This window comes from Peromyscus californicus, unplaced genomic scaffold (assembly GCF_007827085.1).
Source record: "Peromyscus californicus insignis strain IS unplaced genomic scaffold, ASM782708v3 Scaffold_11__1_contigs__length_118956290, whole genome shotgun sequence".
NCBI lineage: Eukaryota > Metazoa > Chordata > Mammalia > Rodentia > Cricetidae > Peromyscus > Peromyscus californicus.
In genome coordinates this window covers 11184347-11205643 of record NW_026294402.1, presented here as the reverse complement: position 1 = coordinate 11205643, position 21297 = coordinate 11184347, and the positions used below count along the sequence as shown (strand labels likewise).

At 49.7% G+C, this 21297-nt stretch overlaps 1 protein-coding gene across 1 annotated transcript in view; it reads left to right on the top strand.

Moving 5' to 3' along the window:
* Panx1 (pannexin 1) overlaps positions 1-21297 on the top strand; it is a 42000-nt gene that overhangs the window by 15438 nt on the left and 5265 nt on the right. The window contains exon 2 of the mRNA XM_052752676.1: positions 7546-7685. Coding sequence (XP_052608636.1) covers positions 7546-7685 — 140 coding nt within the window. The remainder of the gene's footprint in view (positions 1-7545; positions 7686-21297) is intronic.

Here is a 21297-nt window from a genome sequence, read left to right as displayed (position 1 = left end):
ATGAAGGGAGCAAGCTGAAGAGGAGTATGGTTTGTACATGATGCAGTGTTTACAGTCTCCATGGTTTTCCCTCAGATCCCTTAGCATTTCACCAGGGAGAAGTCACTTCTGCAATAGCCCCCAGTATGATAGCATAGGTAACGTCACCAGTTAACAGGAAGTTGTCATCTTGTGCCTCTCAAACTGGGGTGGATCCTAAGGAAAAAGCCCGGCCCTTCCCTGTGTTCTACCCCAGTTGGAGAAGTCCAAATGTGGAAAGACAGACAAGCACAAATCAAGGTGGGCGTGGCCTTGGATGGAGAGCCTGTGCTTAGCACTGTTATAGGTGTGGATGACATACAGGCTGTGGGCCATCCAGGATCAGGTGGCCATGACAGCTAAATGCAGCATGTGGTACAGAATCGAGTCCTCATTAGAGAAAAAGCAAGTTGCTGCTATAAACGGTAATTTAGGAAATCTGAAAATGGGTTGATCATGCCTAATTTGGAAATCTGCAGTGCAAAATGCTCTTGAAATCTGAAACTTTATGAGCATCAATATCATGCTCAAAAAGTTTAGATTTTGGAACATTTCTAAATTCCGATTTTTGGAGCTTAGCTGGTAACACTGAGCAAAAGCTGCTTAGGGAAGGGATAGGCTTATTTCAGCACACAGGTCATAGTTGTCACTGAGGAAAGTTGGGGCAGGAACTCGAGTTACATCTTGAAGGAAGGAACCTTGGAGGAGCAGTACTCACTGCCTTGCTCCCAGTACTCACAGCCAGCTTCCTTGTACAGCACAGGGAATGGTACTGCCCACAGTGGACTAGACCCTCGTACATCATTTAAGGAGAGAACCCCACCCCCAGACATGTCCACAGACTAATCTGATCTGGGCAGTCCCTCAGTTGAGACTTAGGTGACTCTAGGCTCTGCCAGATTGGGAGTTAAAGCTAACAAGGATGTAAGCATTTTGTTTGTTTGTTTGTTTTGTTTTGGGTTTTTTTTTGGTAAAGGAAACTCAATTTGTACAGGGAGCATATTACATCAAGTTTCTATTGCTATGCTTTAACTTGGTGATTGCACTGGGTTGAGAGAAAACCCTTGTTCTTAGGAGATATACAGTACCTACAGAAAAGGCTCGCGATCTGCAGCCACAGAAGAATGTCTGTGTTGCGTAGATGCAGACAGAGGACATGTGGTCTGAGTTCTGCAGTGCTTAAATCTGAGCTTGGAGCCGGGTGTCACTGTCAGGTTCCTGTAACTTTGCTGTAGTTCTGAAAAAAAAAATACAAAATGAAGAGGTCAGTACAGCAACTCACCCTTCACCTCAAAGTCCTGCATGCCTGGGTTCAAACTTTTAAGTACTTTCTGTGCGTCTGAGGCAGTTTGTCGCAGATGACAATGATATTTAAATAATCCATTCCTTCCCATCTTTTTACACTCCATTGGGCTCTTGTACCTTTCTTTTACTCAGGTCCCAGTCACAAGCTTTTATTCATATCACGGTTGTGAGGTTTATGTTCGGTTTATACAAGTTTTCTTTGATGTGATGCACACCCTAGGGGGTGTGCTCAGGGTGTGACTTACAGCGCAGGAGGGAAAGCTCAGACACCGCTGAGTTCCTGACTCTGTCTCGGTCTCTGGATGTAGTCCTGGTCTCATGGTTATGTGTTTCAGGCTGTGTTGTCACACCTTATTCCCTGATGACACTTGCCAACTTGGTGTTTCTCTCTCTGGCTGTGGGCCGCACATCCTGGTTCTTGCTTTTCTCAGCTGTCCTGGCTGAGCCTCATCCAGTCTGTGGGACTTGAAAGGAGCAGCATCTTCTAAGCTGCTGAGTATTTGTTTAACGTTGTTTAGTGGGTGGTAAAGTGTCTGGGATGTGTTAGGAGCTCCTGTAGGTAACACCTATGCCTGTCTTAGCAAGAGCAGGCGTTACAGAGGTGTAGAGCCAAGTCCCACTGCGGAGGCATCCTTGTGAGTTAGCCTGGCCGAATGGCAGTGAAAATCACTTCAGTTCCATTTTTGAGTCTGGGCTGCAAAAAGTGCCTATTATTTTCACCAGTATGAAATATGTGAATGTTTTGAGGTCAGTTCCTGCAGAGAAAGGGAAGGCAGTCATGGGTCTTCCAGAATCTAATTCTAGAATGTCTTGTGTTTGAAGCTGAAGATGGGTTTGGACAGAAGTTGGCTGGAGAGGTGCAAGGAGAGGAATGGGCTCCTGCTGGGAAGGAAAATTTGCGGTGAGATTCTCGGAGCTTTGCTGAGCTTTCTGGTGGCCCGGAGCTCTGAGTGTCGTTGGGAGTGGACCCATTGGGCATGTGTTTGCATTTGCTTGCAACAGACTCGGGCCTGCTCTGTCCTCCTGAGACGTGTTGCTCTAAGAGTGATCACTCGGCTCTCCTTTCTGCACCGTGTTCCTGGTTCTCTTTATGATTGTTCTCACTGAACTTGGGAGTTTACTGGTTTTCCATTTTTTTCTGGCATCCTTAAAAGGTAGCCAGTACTTTCAAGTTTAGTACTTTGAAGGTTGTTTTATGGTCTGCTTGGATCCCTTATATGAAATAGGGGTGTATGTGTGTGTATGTGTGTGTGTGTGTGTGTGTGTGTGTGTGTGTGTGTGTGTGTGATTTACAATAAATGAATTATAATTATTTTTGTTTTGTGAAATGAAAACATTTTGTTGACTTTAAAACTGCAGAAAACAGCTATCAATATAATCATAATTATGTAGTTTTCCTCTTGTGCCTCCCAGAACAGCAGCCCCAGCATGTCTTTCCCCTGAACAAACTCTTTCCCAGTCCCCTGTCTCAGACCCAGTTTTATCCAGTAACCTGTGCCTTCTCGTTCCTCTTTCTTTGGTAAAATGGGGAGGCCTGAGTTTCTGTCTCTCCGTAGTCAGGAGTCTTTGTGGCTCCCTTTCCTCGTGGGTGAATGGGGTGAACTGCTAACCGCGAAGACCACTTCCCTAGGCCTCTGCTGCCCCCTGTGGTCTCTTCCGCGTGGTACTTCCTAGACTCTCACGCATTTTTGAAAGTTCTCTGAAGATCTAGTAGATTTCTCTACTGATGTTTTAATTTTTGTTACATTCACTGTTTTTGATGAGTTTCCTTAGCTCTTCATGAGGCCTGCTTCTTACGCCTCTGTGCAGCTTCTCAGTTTGCAGCATAGCAAACTCATCTCCCTTGGGGAGCCAAGAGGAACTGGGTGTTTGTTAGAAGGGACGGGACACCCTGCACCCCACTTCCCATCTGGCCCTTGCTCTCCTGTCGTGTTCAATGTCAGTATTGTGTACGAACTAAGAAAGAGGGGAGCAGTAGCAAAAGTAGACCAGCCCCCCGAAGATGGAGGCAATCCCAACTGGCGTTAGTGTCCCTGAGAAACCTTGGCTGGCTCCGTTTGTCACCCTGCCCTGGACCTGCTTCTTGGGCCACACTGCTCTCTGTTTTTTCATAAGCGAGTGCTGCTGCGGCCATGGTAGATGTAGGTCTAGACGGCGGTGGATCACTGGGCTGGGGCAGAAGGTGTGATCACGCTCTGGGCTTGAGGTGGAGGCACCTGCAGGGCGATGGGAGACCTCTGTGGCTCAGGCTCTCTGCTTAGCAAGTGAGACTTCCTTCATGGAGCCCCAGCAAGCACACATTCAAGACCTTACCATATTTTGCCAGCTACATGGGTGCGAAGCCCATGGCTGTCCCTGCATTTCAGCTGATCAGAAGGAGTGGTTTTCATTCTTCCCGGCATAAACCTGAGACTCCTGACTTTCCTTGCGTGTGCTGTAGTAATTCTTTCTCAAACGAAAGAACCAATGACCCAGTTCCCTCAGAACGGATGGGTGTAATTGGACTCATAGTCTCGCAGATGCAGTCTGTGGGTGCCTGGCTAGACCCTCTGGCTGTGGGAGAGTGGCGGGGAGGAGGCAGAGTGAGACTGGGAGGGAACCCATTACATCCTACAGAGGCACACTCCAGTGACCTACCTCTCCACAAGACCCCACAACACCAAGTCCAGAACTTCCCAAAAGAGTACCACCAACTGTAGATTAACTGATGCCTGAGCCTGTCGGGACGTTTTCTTTTTTTTTTTTGGTTTTTCGAGACAGGGTTTCTCCGTGTAGCTTTGCGCCTTTCCTGGATCTCGCTCTGTAGACCAGGCTGGCCTCGAACTCACAGAGATCCGCCTGCCTCTGCCTCCCGAGTGCTGGGATTAAAGGCGTGCGCCACCACCGCCCGGCTTTCTTTCTTTTTTTTTTTTTTTTTTTTTTTTTGGGTTGGGACGTTTTCTGTTCAGATCGTGACATGCACATTTATGCAGAGTGGCAGACATCACACTACTGCCATGCCGTAGAGACTGCAGTGTCCTCCTCCAGCTGAACGTGGTGTGGAACCTGCAAGTCGTGCTGAAGGGTCTGTGTGGGGCTCTTTAGTCGGGTCCCAGGTCCCAAGCTGCTCAGCCCACAGCCGAGGCTGATGGGTGCCTGCAGGTCGGACTGTCTCCAGGGGAAAGATGTAGGCTGCATAGCAGGGCACCCATCAGTGCTGCTCCTTGGTGGCCCTCCTTTTGCTCTGGCTTTTCTCTCTCAGTCCTCTGTCGCCCCAGCTTGGCTTTTGGCTTCTTGGACTTAGTTTCTGGGTCCTAGGCAGAAAACACCAAGTACTGGGAGCTGTAAGCATTCATTTCCTGGAATGTTCTCAACTCTTGCTAGAAAGTTTTCCTCTTCCTGCCGAGGACACAACCTATTCTAACAGGCCCTAGTGGGGACTCCTCTGGAGGGGGCTTGTTGGAGTAACTGAGTTCAGAGGCGTGTGCAGAGAGGGTGGAGAATGGCTGGACCACTGTGAGCTTTAGTTCCCTCCAGGGTAAAGGAAGATTGGCTGTTTCTCTCTGTATGACTGAGACTTAGAGTAGGGGACTATGGAAGGACCTATTGGTAGATAATGAGAATCTAAAACACATAACACACAGGTATCAAGTCACATGCTGACGAAGAAGGGGTGCTCAGGGCCTTTACCATGCACCCCATCACCGCCTCCAAAGTCCACCCTCTTGACACTGTAGACTTCTCTTCCTTAATACAAGTGTGTGGGTCATCCCTTCCCTAGGGGCTGGTGACCCCTGGAGGCCTGTTACGTTCTAGGGCGTAGGGAGGTCCTGCTCACTCTCTCTGCTCCCTTTCCATAGAGTAGAAGAGACCATGGTGGGCTGCTGTAGTCTTTAAAGCAATGCTGGAAAAGTCAGCCCATCGCTTCCTGGCACTCACAGAGCAACCAGTGAGAACCAGGCACGGCAGTAACCACTTGGCTGCCTCTTTCCCTCGCTTCCCAACAACAATGTGCAGTGTTGATGTTAATGTCATCCCCATTAGAGACCCAGGCTTAGAAGGTTAAGTGAATCACCAGCAATGAGGCACCCAGCACCCCTCACCCTGCGTGGGATGTGGGAGAGAGCTTGCCTCATCTGTGGGGGGACTAGAGAGAAAAGGGGGAGGCAAGGGGAACCAGGCAGCAGCTGGTTCTTATACCTGTGACGCATCCCTAGTCCAATAAACCCTTGATGGGGACAAGGGAGTGAGCTAGACCAGGGGCTCAGCTCTGCTGGACCCCAAGGCCACATGAGTTGAGTGAGTACTGCTCAGAGTCCAGCACACATGACAGCTGTGTGTGCAGAGCAATGCATTTCTCATTTTGCTGTGGACAAAGCCTCATCTCACAGTCCCTTCCCAGAGGAACACATTCGTAGCAACCCCTGAGTCTTCTGTCCTCATCCCCACACAGCCCCATCTCCTGTTGGGAGACTCGTAGTCTTGGCCATTTGCCTTCTAAATCTAAACCATTTAGACAACCATTTGGTTTATGCCATTTTTTTCTTTAGAAGAGATGGAAAATTACTGCTTTGCGTACTAGTCATCTATGACCAATGCCCCATCAGACTTCTCTTTCTTGGGACAAAGAAGTCCTTTTCCCTAGGGCCTGGGGAGAAAGCTCATTGGGGAAAGCACGTGCTGCGTGGGAATGAGAATCCGCCTTTGATCCCCAGAATTCACATAAGAAGCCAGGCATGGTACATGCTTGTATTCCCAGTGTCGGGGAGGCAGAGGCCAGTGTCAGATCCTGGGCCTCGCTGGCCAGCTAGCCTAGCCTAATCTGTGAGCCCCAGTTCCCAGTGAAGGTAGATGGTGCCTGAGGAGGAATATTCAAGGTTGACCTCTGACCTCCACATGCATGTGTGCGCCTGTAGCCTGCTCACCCATGGAATGCCCCTTCTCCTTAAACCTCCTAAACTCAGCGTTTCTGTCCATGATGACTGGCTTTTTCCTGTTCCCTGTTCTTTTTATGATCGCTTGATTGCTTTCTAGAATTTTCTCCCATCTGAGACAAAGCTGCTGTCAGGGCCAGTGTCGGTGAGATGTACCTCCACGGGGCTCAGTTTTAGTATGTGCTGGGGTGTGTCCTACTTCCTTCCTCTCCGTCATCCCCTCCTCTGCCCTGGTGCTCCACAGCCAGGTGTGTAGGTATGTAAAATGCATAAATCAAGTATTTACTCATAAACTGTACATTTCTTTAACACCATTCATATCTATATCTCTCTATATATCTATATCTATATCTATATAATTTTACCACTTATTAAAGATGGCAGCAAGTTGTATACCAATGGTTTGGATGTGCTTGTTGCCTTAATTCAACCCAAACGTGCTGATTTGATCCTTACATGTGCACAGTGATAGTAGGGACAATGCTTAGTCTGTGCTCCATAATTTAGCCGTGACGCTTCCACGAGAGTAGAAAGCGTTGTATGCATTGTTAGAACACTGCAGTTCCTAACTTCCAGTTTGTTTGTAGAGCTGTGATAAACACCATGACCAGAAGCAACTTGAAGGAGAGGGTTCATTGGATTTACTTCCACATCATAGTCCATCACTGAAGGAAGTCAGGGCCGGAACCTGGAAGCGGGAACTGAAGCAGAGGCCGGAGGAATGCTTCTTACTGACTTGCTCCTCCTGGCATCATCAGTTACCTTAGGACCCAGGCCCCCTGTCCAGGGTTGGCACCTCCCACAGTGGACTGGGTCTTCCCGTATCATTAAGAAAATGCCCCAGAGACATGCTCAGAGGCCAGTCTGTTTGAAGTAATTCCTCAACTGTCCTTCCTCTTCCTACATGACTCTAGCTTGTGTCAAGCTGACAAAAAAACTAACTAGTCCGATGACATACAGTCTTGGCTGTGAGCTGAGGTGCTTCAGGCCGCGTTCAGGTCGCTGCCTGGTGTGGAGTACGCACTGTGCGTTCAGAACTCAGGCGGCTGGGAAAGCGTGCGGCACTACATGGATGAGCACTTCCAGAAAGTCTTGCGTTTGTTACCCATGGGAGTTGGAGTTTTTGGTCATTGCATATTCAGAAACCTCTACTGTCAAAGGTTTTCGATGTCCGTATTCAGTTGGTGTGTGATGTTGTGACTCAGTACAGGAAGCTTTGACTTGGACAGCGCTTAAGATCCCGGAGTCGGTGGGGATGGGGTGCAGGACCATGTTTCATTCATTTGGAACTATCTGCTTCTCTTCCCAGGTACCCAGATAAGCTGCTTCTCCCCAAGTTCTTTCTCCTGGCGACAGGCTGCCTTCGTGGATTCATACTGCTGGGCGGCCGTCCAGCAGAAGAGCTCCCTGCAGAGCGAGTCCGGAAACCTCCCACTGTGGCTGCACAAGGTAATGAGATAGGTCACACCTGCCGTACTTGCTTTACAGATACGGAAGTGGAGGCCCGGAAAGGCTGCCCCACTACAGCCATGCAAGCGTGTGTGGTCAGCACACTGGAGGAACCTCAGCAGTGACTTCAGACGTCTCTGGAGCAGACAAGAAATAGGAGCTCTTTGAATTGTAGCTTTTCAGTGACAGGCGTCTTGTACATCATTGTTTTCTTTGTGTCCTCAATCCCCTGCAGAATGTCTGGCCCACGGTGGGCCCTCGGTGCCTTTTGAACATCCAAATAAGCAGAGCTGGGGTTTGAACATTGCCCAGAGCCTTGTTTGTGGCACCTGGGGTCACTCAGAAAAAGTACAGACTAACATATGGTGGAGTTGCTTCTGGCCCTTGGGTTGCTGAAGCACCCAGAAGCCTGGCCATGAATCCTGGGTGCACAGCTCTTGATGGGATTCTGGTGAGTGCATGCACTAAAAGGAAGGAGAAATGCTGCACAAGAGGCATTCTTAACCAGGCTGTTCAGATTAGAGAGAAGGGGTGAGGGCAGGGCACTGCTGGGTGGGAGTAGACAGAGATTAGAGAGTAAGAAACTGCAGCTGGAGCCAGCAAGTGTGTGCAGAAGAACACTCTTACACTTTCAGTCTCCTCTGGCAGTGGTGATGTGACATCCGTGAGTGATTATGTGACACCTTGGGTCTTCTCTGTGAGTGAGGATGGACACTTTGGGTCTTCTGTAAGTGGTGATGTGACATCTTGGGTCTTTTCTGTGAATGATGATGTGACACTCTGGGTCTTCTGTAAGTGATGGTGGACACTTTGGGTCTTCTCTGTAAGTGATGATGTGACACCTCGAGTCTTCTCTGTGAATGATGATGAGACATTTCAGGTCTTCTGCAAGTGATGGTGGACACTTTGGGTCTTCTCTGTAAGTGATGATGTGACACCTCGAGTCTTCTCTGTGAATGATGATGAGACATTTCAGGTCTTCTGTAAGTGATGGTGGACACTTTGGGTCTTCTCTGTAAGTGATGATGTGACACCTCGAGTCTTCTCTGTGAATGATGATGAGACATTTCAGGTCTTCTGCAAGTGATGGTGGACACTTTGGGTCTTCTCTGTAAGTGATGATGTGACACCTCGAGTCTTCTCTGTGAATGATGATGAGACATTTCAGGTCTTCTGCAAGTGATGATGTGACACCTCGGGTCTTCTCTGTGAGTGATGATGGATACCTTGGGTCTTCCTGCACATACAAAGCAGGGCTCTGCTTTAACCTGTCCTTCATCCCCTGGTTCTTTTACCCTTCATGAAAAACAAGTAGAACATTTGTATCTTCTGATGCTCTCATCTGCTGTGGAAAACACGTGGTTTCTTCTGCAATGCCAGAGCTGACCATAGATCCTCTGACAGCCCGTTAGCATTCTTCTCCGAAGCAGACCTTGTTCTGCATGCTGTGACTCATGCTGGCTCTGACCCTATCCTCCCCCACACCTGTTTATTGCACGTTTGGCTTGGGTACCACACGGTGACTGGGTTAGGCTTTTCTCTTTGATTTGCTGCCTGAGTGCTGGACAGATCCTTGTTAGTTTTGCATGATTTATATATCACATTGTAAGAGACCTTCAGCACAAGCGGGCACACTTGCAGGGGATGAGAACCTTTGTTTGTAAATCTCAGTCCATGCTGCTATAGTTTAAGTCCATGTTAAAATGTCACTGTGGAAATGCCAAGTTGTATAGTGTCTGGGTTGGCCTTGGCTGAACCGCAGGTTATAGCTGGGATTGTGTAAGGTAAGAGTTGGCAGGTGTGGTAGCCACTGTGGGATTGCTGGAGCAAGAAAATCCCAGATGTTTTTCACAGGAAACACTAAAGGAACCTTGAGAGATGAGGCCCAGGACCATGAACTAGTCTGGGCTATACAAACAGAACCCAGGTCTGCAGACTCCCGGCTCTGTGTTTCAAGTCACGGAAGTGGTGTGGGTGGCTACCTGGTGGGATGAGCCACTGATACAGCTGAAAGTTTTCCTGTGTCCCTCCTAGTCCCAAGTTAACACACAGAGGCTTGTATTAATTACAAACTGTGTGGCCTATGGCTTAGGCTCATTACTAGCTAGCTCTTACAACTTAATTCAACCCATTTCTATTAATCTGTGTTTTGCCACGTGGCTTTATGGCATTACCTGTTCTCTCACATCTTGCTTCTCCTGGTGGTGGCTTGCAGCCTCTTCCCCAACCCTGCCTTTCTCCTCTCTCTATCCTTCCGGGATCTCCCGCCTGCTCCATTCTGCCCTGCCATAGGCCAGTGCAGCTTTATTTATTAACCAGTGGGAGCAACACATATTCACAGCATACAGAAAGAGATTCCCCAGCACTTCCCCTTTTCTGTCTAATCAAAAAGGAAGGTTTTAACTTTAACATAGTAAAATTACTTATAACAAAACAGTTATCAAGCAAGAATTACAGTTACAATATCTAGTCTATTTGTATTTGGCAAATTTAAAGAAAATACTCTATCATGTATCCTATTTTTGTGAGTCTAAAGTTTCATATCTAATTTACCTTTTGTCATAACCAAGGAAAACTATAATTATAACTCTCTAGTCTTCAGCTCCATCAAAGACCCCAGAAGGGGCTCTCTTCTGGTGTTGAGAGACAATGTGTTTGCTTGGACACATAGTTCTGCACACCTGAACAGAGCCCTTGCCAGGCTCACAGGTCTGGGGGCAGATGGAAGGTCAAGCCTGCCTGGCTAACACTCAGGCTCGGTTGGACCTTTCTTTGGGAAAAGGGGCTCCCTCCGTGGGGTTGGAGTCCTGCTCTGAACACTTCAGTACCAGGAGAGTGAGCTGGCTTGGGCATTGACGATGTGTCCAGGTTACCTGCCTGCATAGTGAAGCTGAGTCCTCCCTGAAGGAAGGGGACATCTCCAGAGACTCAAAAGTGTGCTCTGTCCTTTCCATGCAGGGTGTTTGGCACTCAGCAGACATACCACAGATGCAGGGAAACTCCGAGAAAAGTCGCAAACAGGAACAGGCCCATGGGAGGACCTGATCAGAAACACATCAGCACTTATTAGCAATGGACTCAGAGAATTGAGGTCTATGGAGGACGTCACAGGGAACTAGAAGAGTCAAATGGTGATTTTCAAGCTGCCGACAGTGACACGGAATTCCTTTAGCTGATGTTGCTCTCGGGCCCTCCATATGCCAGGGTGTGGGCCTGGCAGCAGTGGGCCACAGATGGTGTGTCACACTCTCACAGTTCACTGGTGGGGAAATGAACATGCGAGAGAGCAAGGAGGGAAAGTGTGGCTTTCTAGAAACCCGGGGGCAGGCTTGCAGAGGGCTTCAGGAGCTCTGCTGCTGGGGCGGAGCCAGTCCTGCCGTGCATTCATCCTTGGTGCTCCCTCCCGGCAGCGGCAGCGGGGAGTCAGTTGGTGGAGAAGTGGCAGCCAGAATGAGTGTGTGGGGAAGAAATGATGCTGATGCTTAAAAACAAAAACCGTCCTTTTTCTTAGAGAATCTGCTTTCCTTGTGGGCGGAGGGAACAAGGTGGGCGGGAACGGGAGGGAAGGCCTCCTGTTCAGGAAGACCCTGTATGTGAGAGTCCTTCTCAGGAGGAGGAGGAAGAGGCTGGGGAAGAGCCTGCAGATGCTTACCCAGCAAGCAGGGAGGCTCTGCCTAGGGCAGCAGGTGGCTCTCAACCCTGGGTCGCCACCCCAGGAGAGCCTGAATAGCAGATATTTACATCAGGGTTCATAACAGTAGCCAGATTATAGTTAGGAAGCAGCAAGGAAATAATGTTATGGTTGGGGTCACCACACGGGAGGAACTGTATTAAAGGGTTGCAGGATTAGGGAGGTTGGAAGCCACTGGCCTTGGAAGTCTGGGAGTGAAGCATGCCTGGGGAGTGTAGGGGGGAAGCACTGCTTGGGGAGTGTAGGGGGGAAGCATGCCTGGGGAATGTAGGGGGAAGCATGCCTGGGGAGTGTAGGGGTGTGGCACTGCCTGGGGAGTGTAGGGGGGAAGCATGCCAGGGAACTGTAGGGGTGCAGCACTGCCTGGGGAGTATAGGGGGAAAGCACTGCCCGGGGAATGTAGGGGGAAGCACTGCCCGGGGAGTGTAGGGGGGAAGCACTGCCTGGGGAGTGTAGGGGGGAAGCACTGCCTGGGGAGTGTAGGGGGGAAGCACTGCCTGGGGAGTGTAGGGGGGAAGCACTGCCTGGGGAGTATAGGGGGGAAGCATGCCTGGGGAGTGTAGGGGGAAGCATGCCTGAGGAGTGTAGGGGTGCAGCACTGTCTGGAGAGTGTAGGGGGGAAGCATGCCTGAGGAGTATAGGGGTGCAGCACTGTCTGGGGAGTGTAGGGGGAAGCATGCCTGGGGAGTGTAGGGGGGAAGCATGCCTGGGGAGTGTAGGGGGGAAGCACTGCCTGGGGAGTGGAGGGTTGAAGCACTGCCTGGGGAGGGAATGTAGGGGGGAAGCATGCCTGGGGAGGGAGTGGAGGGGTGAAGCCTGCCCCTGGAGATGCTTGTCCTGATGTGGAACAGGTGGTCTTGCAGACTGGCATGGAGACGAGGTGATAGAGAGGAGGGCCTGATCTGTGACTGCCAAACAGGCATTGGAGCAGTGGGAGCCACTGTGTGTCCTGGGCAGAGTGCTGGGTTCTCAGAGCTGGTCCTCAGCAGTGGTGGGAGGAGAGACTGGGAAAGCCTAGCCAGGCACAGAGGGGGCTCTGGTCTGCAGGAGGAGGCAGGGAGAGCCACTAGCCAGGCACAGAGGGGGCTCTGGTCTGCAGGAGGAGACAGGGAGAGCCACTAGCCAGGCACAGAGGGGGCTCTGGTCTGCAGGAGGAGGCAGGGAGAGCCACTAGCCAGGCACAAAAGGAGAGTTTAGGTTGGGAAGGAAGAGGCAGTGGTGTGGGGAGAGCCTAGTGAGCCGGGAGGAGAGGCAGAGACCACTAGCCAGGCTCAGGGAAGGTTCTGTCAGGACAGAAGAGGAGGGAAGCAGGTGTTTCTGAGAAGGAAAAGTGCAGACAGCAAGCAGGACTTGCTGTCATGCGGCGGGTTACAAGGTGACACCATAGGATCATGAAAGGGGCTGTAGAGAAGCCTGCGCCAGGGATCAGCAAACTCACTGTGGACAGCCGGACAGTGAGGTCACACAGTCAGTGTTGAAGCTGCCTCAGGGTGACAGGCAGTGTGCTCAGGATTAGTCACGTTGGTGTTAGCAGTTAATCAGCCCTGGCATAGCATGCCTGGTGATACAGGAGGAGGGCATTCCAGGTGTCTGAGGAGCTGGGGCCAAAAAGATGTGACCACTGGACATGGGAGGCTGAGGGGAGGATCAGAGCCAGGGTGTGGCCCGGGATTGGCATGGGATGCAGGAAATCTGAGGAGAGGATGGCTCTGCTCAGCTCCTCACCAGAGTTGCTCTGCGACCCCTGGGCCATAAGTAGATGGAAGATACGGTTCACCGCGCATTGGCGTCTACCAGGAATTTGGTGTGGAAGCTGGCCGACTGAACCCCTCTAGGGTGGGTGTCGAAGGGATGGGTCTGTTTTAGTTCTTTTCTGTTGCTGTGATAAACACTGACCAAAGCAGCGTGGGGAGGAGAGGATTTCTTTGGCTCACACTTCCAGACTGTAACCTGCCACTGAAGGAACTGAGGGTAGGAACTTAAGGCCGCAGCCGTGAAGGAACACTGCTTGCTGGCTTGCTCTCTGGCTCATGCTCGGGCTTAGCTTCCTTTCTTATACAGCCCCGGACCACCTGCCCAGGAAGTGGTGCCGTCCACAATAGGCTGGCTCCTCACACATCGATTAACAATCGTGACAGTCCCCTGAAAACATGCCTGCAGGCCGATCTAAGCTCCGTGGTCCCCATTCAGGGCTCCCCCATCTGTCTGCTGTGCCAAGCTGACCATTAAAGGCTAACTAGGACAGAATCTAAGGGACATCGAGCATGGAGAGTTGGGGCCTTAAGAGGAACCCACAGAAGTCAGCTGGGTGGAGAGACAAACAGAAAGGTAGACTGTAGGAAGGAGTAAAGAGCAGGTTGTCCTGTGAGATCAGCTGTCAGTACAGTAGCCTGTGCCAGATGCTGCCGGGGGTGTGCTGGGGACTGAGACCAAGATGGACTACATGGTATGCTGTCCTGGGTTGGACTGTGTTCCTTAAAAGATTATGTTGCTGTCTTAACCCTGTGTACCTAGATAGGACTTCATTTGAACAGATCTGCTGTACCTATAGTCAGTGACTTAGGAGACAGCATCCTGGGGTCGTGTGGGCCACGCCTCTGATATGGCAGGTGTCCTCTCACAGGAGAAAACTTGGACATAGGCACGCATAGAGGGGAGACAGTGCCGGAACACGTGTGGGGAAGGTGGCCTGTAACCCAGGCCAAGGGGTGCTGGGAGGGGCAAGGAAGGAGCTCCCCGGGCCCTTGGTGGGAACATCTTGGCCTATAGAACTGTCAGAGAAGGACTCACATTGCCTGGCCATTCAGTGTGTGGGATTTGATTGCGATGGTCCTGGAAATGAGAAGGGCTGGAAGCCATGGATCGGTGTGGTTAAGAGTCTGTACTGCTCTTCAGAGGGTCTTAGCTTGGTTCCCAGTTCCCACATCAGGCAGCTCATGACTGCCTCCAACTCCAGTCCCAGGGGAATCTGACCCCATCTTTTGGCCTTCACAAGCACACCCACACATACCTGGTATACACACTCTCACACACATAATTAAAAATAAAACAAGTCTAATATAGATAAAAGAAATCAAGATTTTCTCTAACTGGGAAAGTAGCCCATGCCAGATGGGAATAAAGATGTGGCTTTTTGAGTTGGGCACAGATATAGTAATCATAGATCCTGTAGTCCCACAATGAATGTTTTTCAGTTTTTTACCTTTTAAAAAATAAAATACAGAAATGTAGTTAACATAAGCTGGGCAGTGGTAGTTCATGCCCTTAATCCTAGCACTTGAGAGACAGAGGCAGGTGGATCTCTGTGAGTTTGAGGCCAGCCTGATCTACAGAGCTAGTTCCAGGACAGCCAGGGCTACACAGAGAAACCCTGTCTTGAAAAAAAAAAAAAAAAAAAAAAAACAGAAAGGAGAGAGGAAAGGAGGGAAGGAGAGAGGGAGGGAGGGAAGGAGAGAGGGAGGGAGGGAAGGAGAAAGGGAGGAAGGAAGGAAAGGAAGGAGGAAAAGGAAAGGAAATAAGGAAGGAAGGAAATGTGGTTACTGTAAAACTTTTTTTTTAAAGTAAACATACTTTTTAAACAGTGATACAAGTTTACACACTAAATAACAGTTCAATAGAATGATTTGATAGGGTTTTAAACAAGAAAAAATGGGGAAATTTTCAGGTTACAAAACCCCTTGCCCAGAACATGCTTTTTTAAATCACTTTTTGTAAGTGGCTCACTGTGGTATATGTGTCCAGTGAGGAAGAGAGGCAGGGGCGTGTGTGTGTGTGTGTGTGCGTGTGTGTGTGTGTGCGTGTGCGTGTGTGTGCGCGTGCGTGTGCATGAGTGTGCGTGCGTGCATGTGCGTGCGTGCATGTGTGTGCGTGCGCATGCGTGCGTGCGTGTGCATGCGAGTGTGTGTGTGTGTGTGCGCGCGCGCATGCATGCGTGTGCATGTGTGTGTCCTGTGTGGCTTCTCCAGGAGACTCACGTCCCCCAAAAGACATTCTTCAGTGTAATGTTTACGTGACTGTCCCGTGGACTGGCGTGTCAGTGGTGTAACTGTCCCTGCTGACTTCTCTCCCTCATCCCTTCCACCTTCCTCTCCGACTGCAGTCACTGCTGATGGCTCCGGTGGCGGCGCTGAGAGCTGGGAGTGTGGGCAGGCCACGGGAGTGCATCCGGAAGGCCAGCAGGGGGCGCTTTAAGACTGCGCGAACTCTCATTGTTCTCTTCATTCCCGTCCAGAACATCGGCAAAGATTAGTGAGGTTTCTCTTTGAAACTGAGCCCTTAAAAGAAAAAATAAGAATAAGAATAAAGATTATTTAACAAAGCGGGCAAAATACTTTTCTAAAGTGGAGTCACAGAGACCTAGTTGGAGGATTCGCATGAAGCCTCTGACATTACTTGGAATATATGCAAACAAGGGGTCTGAGCCCCACCCACACTGCTAGGGTGGACCGTCTAACGTTGGAGTTAATGCCAGGAATGTAGTTTTTTCTCAGAATCCTCCAAGAGTCTGATGCTACTGGCCTGGCTTGGAGCACCACCGATTTAGACTGGTGTTCCTCACATAGTGTGTGCCTTTACATCATTGGGCACATGCTGTCATTGTGGGCCTGCAGGTCTATGTCTGTTTTAGTTTCTTTTCTGTTGCTATGATACCTTGACAGAATCAACTTATGGGAGAATGGTTTATGTCAGCGTACACTTCCAGCTTCTAGTCCATCACTGTGGGAAAGTCAAGGCCACAGGACTTGACGCAGCTGACCACATCACATCCACAGTCAAGAGCAGAGAGGAATGAACACATGCATGCTCACTGCTTGCTTGTGCCCAGCTCCACTCTTGTGCAGTTTAGGACCACCTCCCACCCCCACCTAGGGAATAGTGCTTCTCACAGTGAGCTTGGTTTTCCCACACCAATTAACTTGAGGCAGTCTCCCACAGCCATGCCCACAAGCCAGCTGTAGATGGTCACTCATTGAGACTCTTTTCCTAGATGATTCTAGAACAGTGGTTCTCAACCTTCCTAATGCTGTGACCCTTTAATACAGTTCCTCATGCTGTAGTGATCCCCAACCATAACATTATTTTCATTGCTACTTCATAATTTTGCTACTATTCTGAATCATAATGTAAATATCTGATATGCAGGATATCTGATATGTGACCCCTGTGGAAGGGTCATGTAGGTGGAGTTTTCCTGTCCCACCAGCCTGCTTCCAAATTACGGATATGGAGGCTTAATAAATGCCTGGCCAATAGCTCAGGCTTGTTACTAGCTAACTCTTCCATTTAAATTAACCTTATTTTTTATCTATTCTTTGCCACGTGGCTTGGTACCTTTTCTCAGTACGGCATGTTGTTCATCTTGCTTCTTCCTCCCAGCATTCTCAGTTTGGCTTTCCTGCCTAACCTTATCCTGTTCGGGTACTGGCCAGTCAGCGTCTTTATTAAAAACCAATCCGAGTGACAAATCTTCACAGTATACAAAAGGATTATTCCACAGCAGGGTCATTCAGCGCCACCGCCCCCCCCAAGGGGTTGTGACCCACAAGTTGAGAACCACTCTTCTAGGTTATATCAAATTGACAGAGCGAGCAATCACAGAGACTCTAGCAGCTTCAGGAATAATAGTGAAGTCACTGGTCTGAGGACCACCGCTCTTCAAAAAGCAGAATCCAGGTCAGGTTGGCAAACTGTGATGCCACATGTTCTCAAGCCACACCCAGCCTCTCTTCAGATACCGTTTTAAACTGATAACAGATGCCTTTCCCTATTAATCTACACACTGTTTTCACAGCCCTGCGGCCAAAGGGAATGGCTGCAGCTGGAACAACGTGGCTCCCAAAGTCTTGGCACTTCACAGGAAACCTGTGTCTATCTTCAGTCCTAAAGTGCTCTCAGAGTACTGCATGGAGCATGTGGTCCCATGCAGAGCCTTACCCCTGGCATGTGGCTCCGGTTCTTCTGGCTCAGCCCTTTCCTTCTTCTGTGCAGACGCTTAACTCGCCATCCTCTCCAGGACTAAGTGATACCCACCCTCAGCTGCCACCCGCCTGTTGACTTCCCCTTGATGTCTTTATGTCTGCACTCTGAAGGCTGCCCAGGGTGTGATGCTCCATTCCTCATTTTCCGTATTTGGAATGGTCTTTACGTGACTTTTTATCTGAACATCCCGCAGCCAGGACCCGCATCTTTCACACCTTTGTATTTCATGTCCCCAAATCCAAGATGATCTTGTTTTGCCTGCTTCCTACTTTCTGACCTTCTTGTCTCTTCCAGTATTCATTCTCTGTCTGACCCTGCAGTGTTACAGGGCCCCCTGGGGCCCCTCTCTAGCTGCCCCCCATTCTCTGGGGTCATCGCTGCCGTTGTGTTCTTGGCTTCAGCTGTCTGTGTGCCGTCGGGTCCTGAGCACAAGCCAGACCCCTCCCTCGCTCTCAGCTGTCTTTCCTTCTCTGTTTCTATCACATCAGGGATTCCAGCTGATTCTTGACTAGCGGCACCTCATGCCAGTCTCTCAATTTAGATCTGCCGCCCATGTCCCTCCCTGTCCCTCCTGTGTTTCTGTCAGCGGCCAGTGCCAGCGCCCAGGCCCCTGCACAGGCCAGAGGCCCGCCGGAGTCCTCAGGTTTTCTGCCTTTCCGGCTCACACGAGTGCCCTCTCTGTGCCGCTGTCTAAAGTCCCGTCGCTTCTGCCTTCTGCTGCAGTGACGCCTGCCTTGTCACCTCTGCATGTGCTCGGGACTGCTTTGTTGCCTTGCAGGGCATTTTTGATCCTGCTCTCTGCCACTGGTCTCCGGCTATGCGCAGCGTGGGAATTGGGGGCCTTCATAGTTCAGTTGCTAGCTAACGTTTGGCGTTCCCTAGAGCCTCTGTGACAACCGCCACAGACCAGAACGAACTCCGCAGTAGGCGTTTAGTCTCTGGTTGATCCTTAGACCTCAGGGGAAGATGAGAGGGGACACTGTCACACCTGCTCCTCAGATGGTAGACACAGGTCTCCACTCTCTGCCTTCATTCACCAGACTCCCACCTATGGCCTGTTCCTGCCGTAGCCTTTGGTTTAGGTCCTACTCTCTCTGTCCTCATTAGAGCTAACTATTATCTCTATCACTGTGACCGTATTTCTGAGCTGTTTCACACCCAAGGGCTCTTGGTTTGTTTGTTTCTTTCTTTTCTTTTTGCCTTCAAGTATGTTTGTGCACCACCAACAGGCCTGGCTCCCAGAAGAGTGTCGGAGCCCTGGAACTGGAGTTGCAGACAGTTGTGAACCACCATGTGGGTGCTGAGAATGGACCCGGGTTCTCCTAACCACTGGGCCATCTTTCCAGCCCTGGCTCTTGGATTTTCAAGGGCTTCTGTTCACCATCTGTCAACCATCTGATCTCAACTCCTTTCTCCTTCTTTGCCCATGGGCTTGTTGTTTATGTTGGTGGTGTTTGTGTTGTTACGTTGTTTATGTTGGTGGTGGTTGTGTTGTTACGTTGTTTATATTGGGTAGGTGGGAACTCACCAGACATCTGGGAAGCTTCCAGGCAGAGGAAAGCAGATGCTCGGAGGACTACAGAGGAGAACTGTGGCCTTAGTTAAGCACAGTCGTATTTCTCTTTTTGTTTGCTCTTTCTGTAATAAGCAGTAGGGCCTGCCCCTCTTGTGAAGGTTCTGACATCTTTCTTTAGGGCCTTTTCTGTTTTCTCTGTCCTCTGAGCATCTGCTTTCCTCTGCCTAGAAGCTTTCCAGATGTCTGGTGAGTTTCCACCTACCCAACATAAACAACGTAACAACACAAACACCACCAACATAAATAACGTAACAACATAAACACCACCAATGTAAATAACGTAACAACACAAACACCACCAACACAAACAACGTAACAACACAAACACCACCAACATAAACAACGTAACAACTATACTGCGCTTTGCTGTGTTTTGATGGCTAATTGTTGGGCCATGTGACCTCCGAAGAGATGCTGCTGCTTGAACCTGGGGGTGGGGCGGCATGCACCCTGCCACTGCCCGGCCCAGAGCAGATGCTAGAAATGTTCAGAGTCCACATCCCACCACAGTTAGTCCCGTAAGACAAGTGGCACATCCCGTGGGGGGCATTGTTTAGCTGCTTGCGTGGATCTTTGCCTTAGATGAAGAAAGAGTTAGACCACAGAGGGAGGTTGTTCCGGATCACCTCAGGCTCCTCCCACACAGAGGTCATGTGACCCCAACCCCTTCCAGGAACAACACAAATTTGAAAGTGAACAGGCTGAGAGTTGCAGGTAGTGACTGCTTGGTTCTCCGGGAGGGTCTCACTGTCTTGGGAAGAGCACAGTGCCAACCAAGTGGGACATTATACCAAGGGGTGCAGTCCAAGCTTTGAGTGACATGCACCCCAGACCTAGTATGGAGCAGGTAGCGCTGGCCACAGAGCTTCCCCTCATGCAGACACCTCGGTGATTCTCCATATTCTTACTCCAGCAAAAAGATTGTAAACACTAAAATTTAACTAACACTTTTTAGATTTCAGTTGAATCGATTTGATTGCCATGTTGAAGACACGCAGAATGGTCCCTTTGTTTTTGATGGGCGTGGGAGAGTATAAGTCTAGGGAAAAACCAACAAACAAGACATTTCTATACATTCCTGCACAGGCAGCCAGGGTGCAAGGAAATTTAGGAAACTGCAAACACTCTCCGTGTAATACCCTTAAACATTCATTTTTTCTAATTACAGTGAATGTGTTCTACTGCCTGTTGGGCTACATGCCACACTCCTTGGGTGTGTTTGACAGATTGTACACTTGTTACATTAGGGGAACAGTCCAAGGTAAATGCTGTTATTCAAATAACCCCCAAAACGAGCATGACCCATAAAAATATTTCACAAGCCCAAGTTAGAAATAGTTCCACTGCCTGTGGTTCCCAGGGAAAGTGCTTGGCTGTCCCAATGTTGGAAGCAGCATGGCTGCCAGGTTCACTTTCGTAGTAGACAGGGACTAGAATAGGCCAAGATGGATAAACATTGCTAACTGTAAACTAACTCAGCCGCAGTGTGGTTCAGCAATGCCCAACCTGCAAGGTGTGCCACTGTGTGTCGGTCGGCTCTTTGCAGATCAGGCTGACATTGAAGGACCTGGTCCTGTGCAAATCCCAAAGCACAGCCTCATGGAGGGTGCTGCAAAATTTGGATCCATTTGGGTTTCCTTCTCTGTTTCTATTACATCAGGGATTCCAGGAAGGGCGCATGGGAGCTTGGGGATGTTTGTGAACAGATGATTGCCCTATTCCTCCTTAACTTCTACTAGAGTTAACATTGAAAATTACATGTAGGGCACACCAGCAAGGGCTTTGTCACCCAGCGAAGAAATTCTGTCTGGGTTAAGGTGGTTCCCTCACGTCCACTTCAGAGCTGTAGCAGCTCAGAGACTATCCACTGGACCCTGTTTCGGGGTTAATAACAGCGAAGCACATGTAAATTGACTTTTCCATATTTTGATAACTGCATCAGCACACCCATTTCTTTTGTGAACCTGCATGTGTTGCTTCATGCATTTAAAACAAATGGAACAAAAAAGCAAAAACCAAGGCATTTTGACAAAACCTCGAGAACTATGGAGCCACAGCAGCTGGAGGGGTGATGGGTGCCCTGGGGCCGGGTCTTTAGAGAGGGAAAGAGGACAACCATGCGAAAACTCGTGAGGTCCGAACCCAAGCCTGGGGATTTTACTTGGTAGTCATTGCCAGTTGACGTGTGTGCTGTGGACATGTAAGCGTCCCCATGGGGAAGCTGGCGGGGTTCCAGGAATGCTGATAGTGCCTTCGCAGCACCAGTGTCCTGCGGCAGTCACAGCACAGGCCTAGCACAGGTTCTGTGCTCTTAGATATGTTCAAGGAGAGGGTACGTGCCCAGTTAGAATGACCAGTGTGGGGCT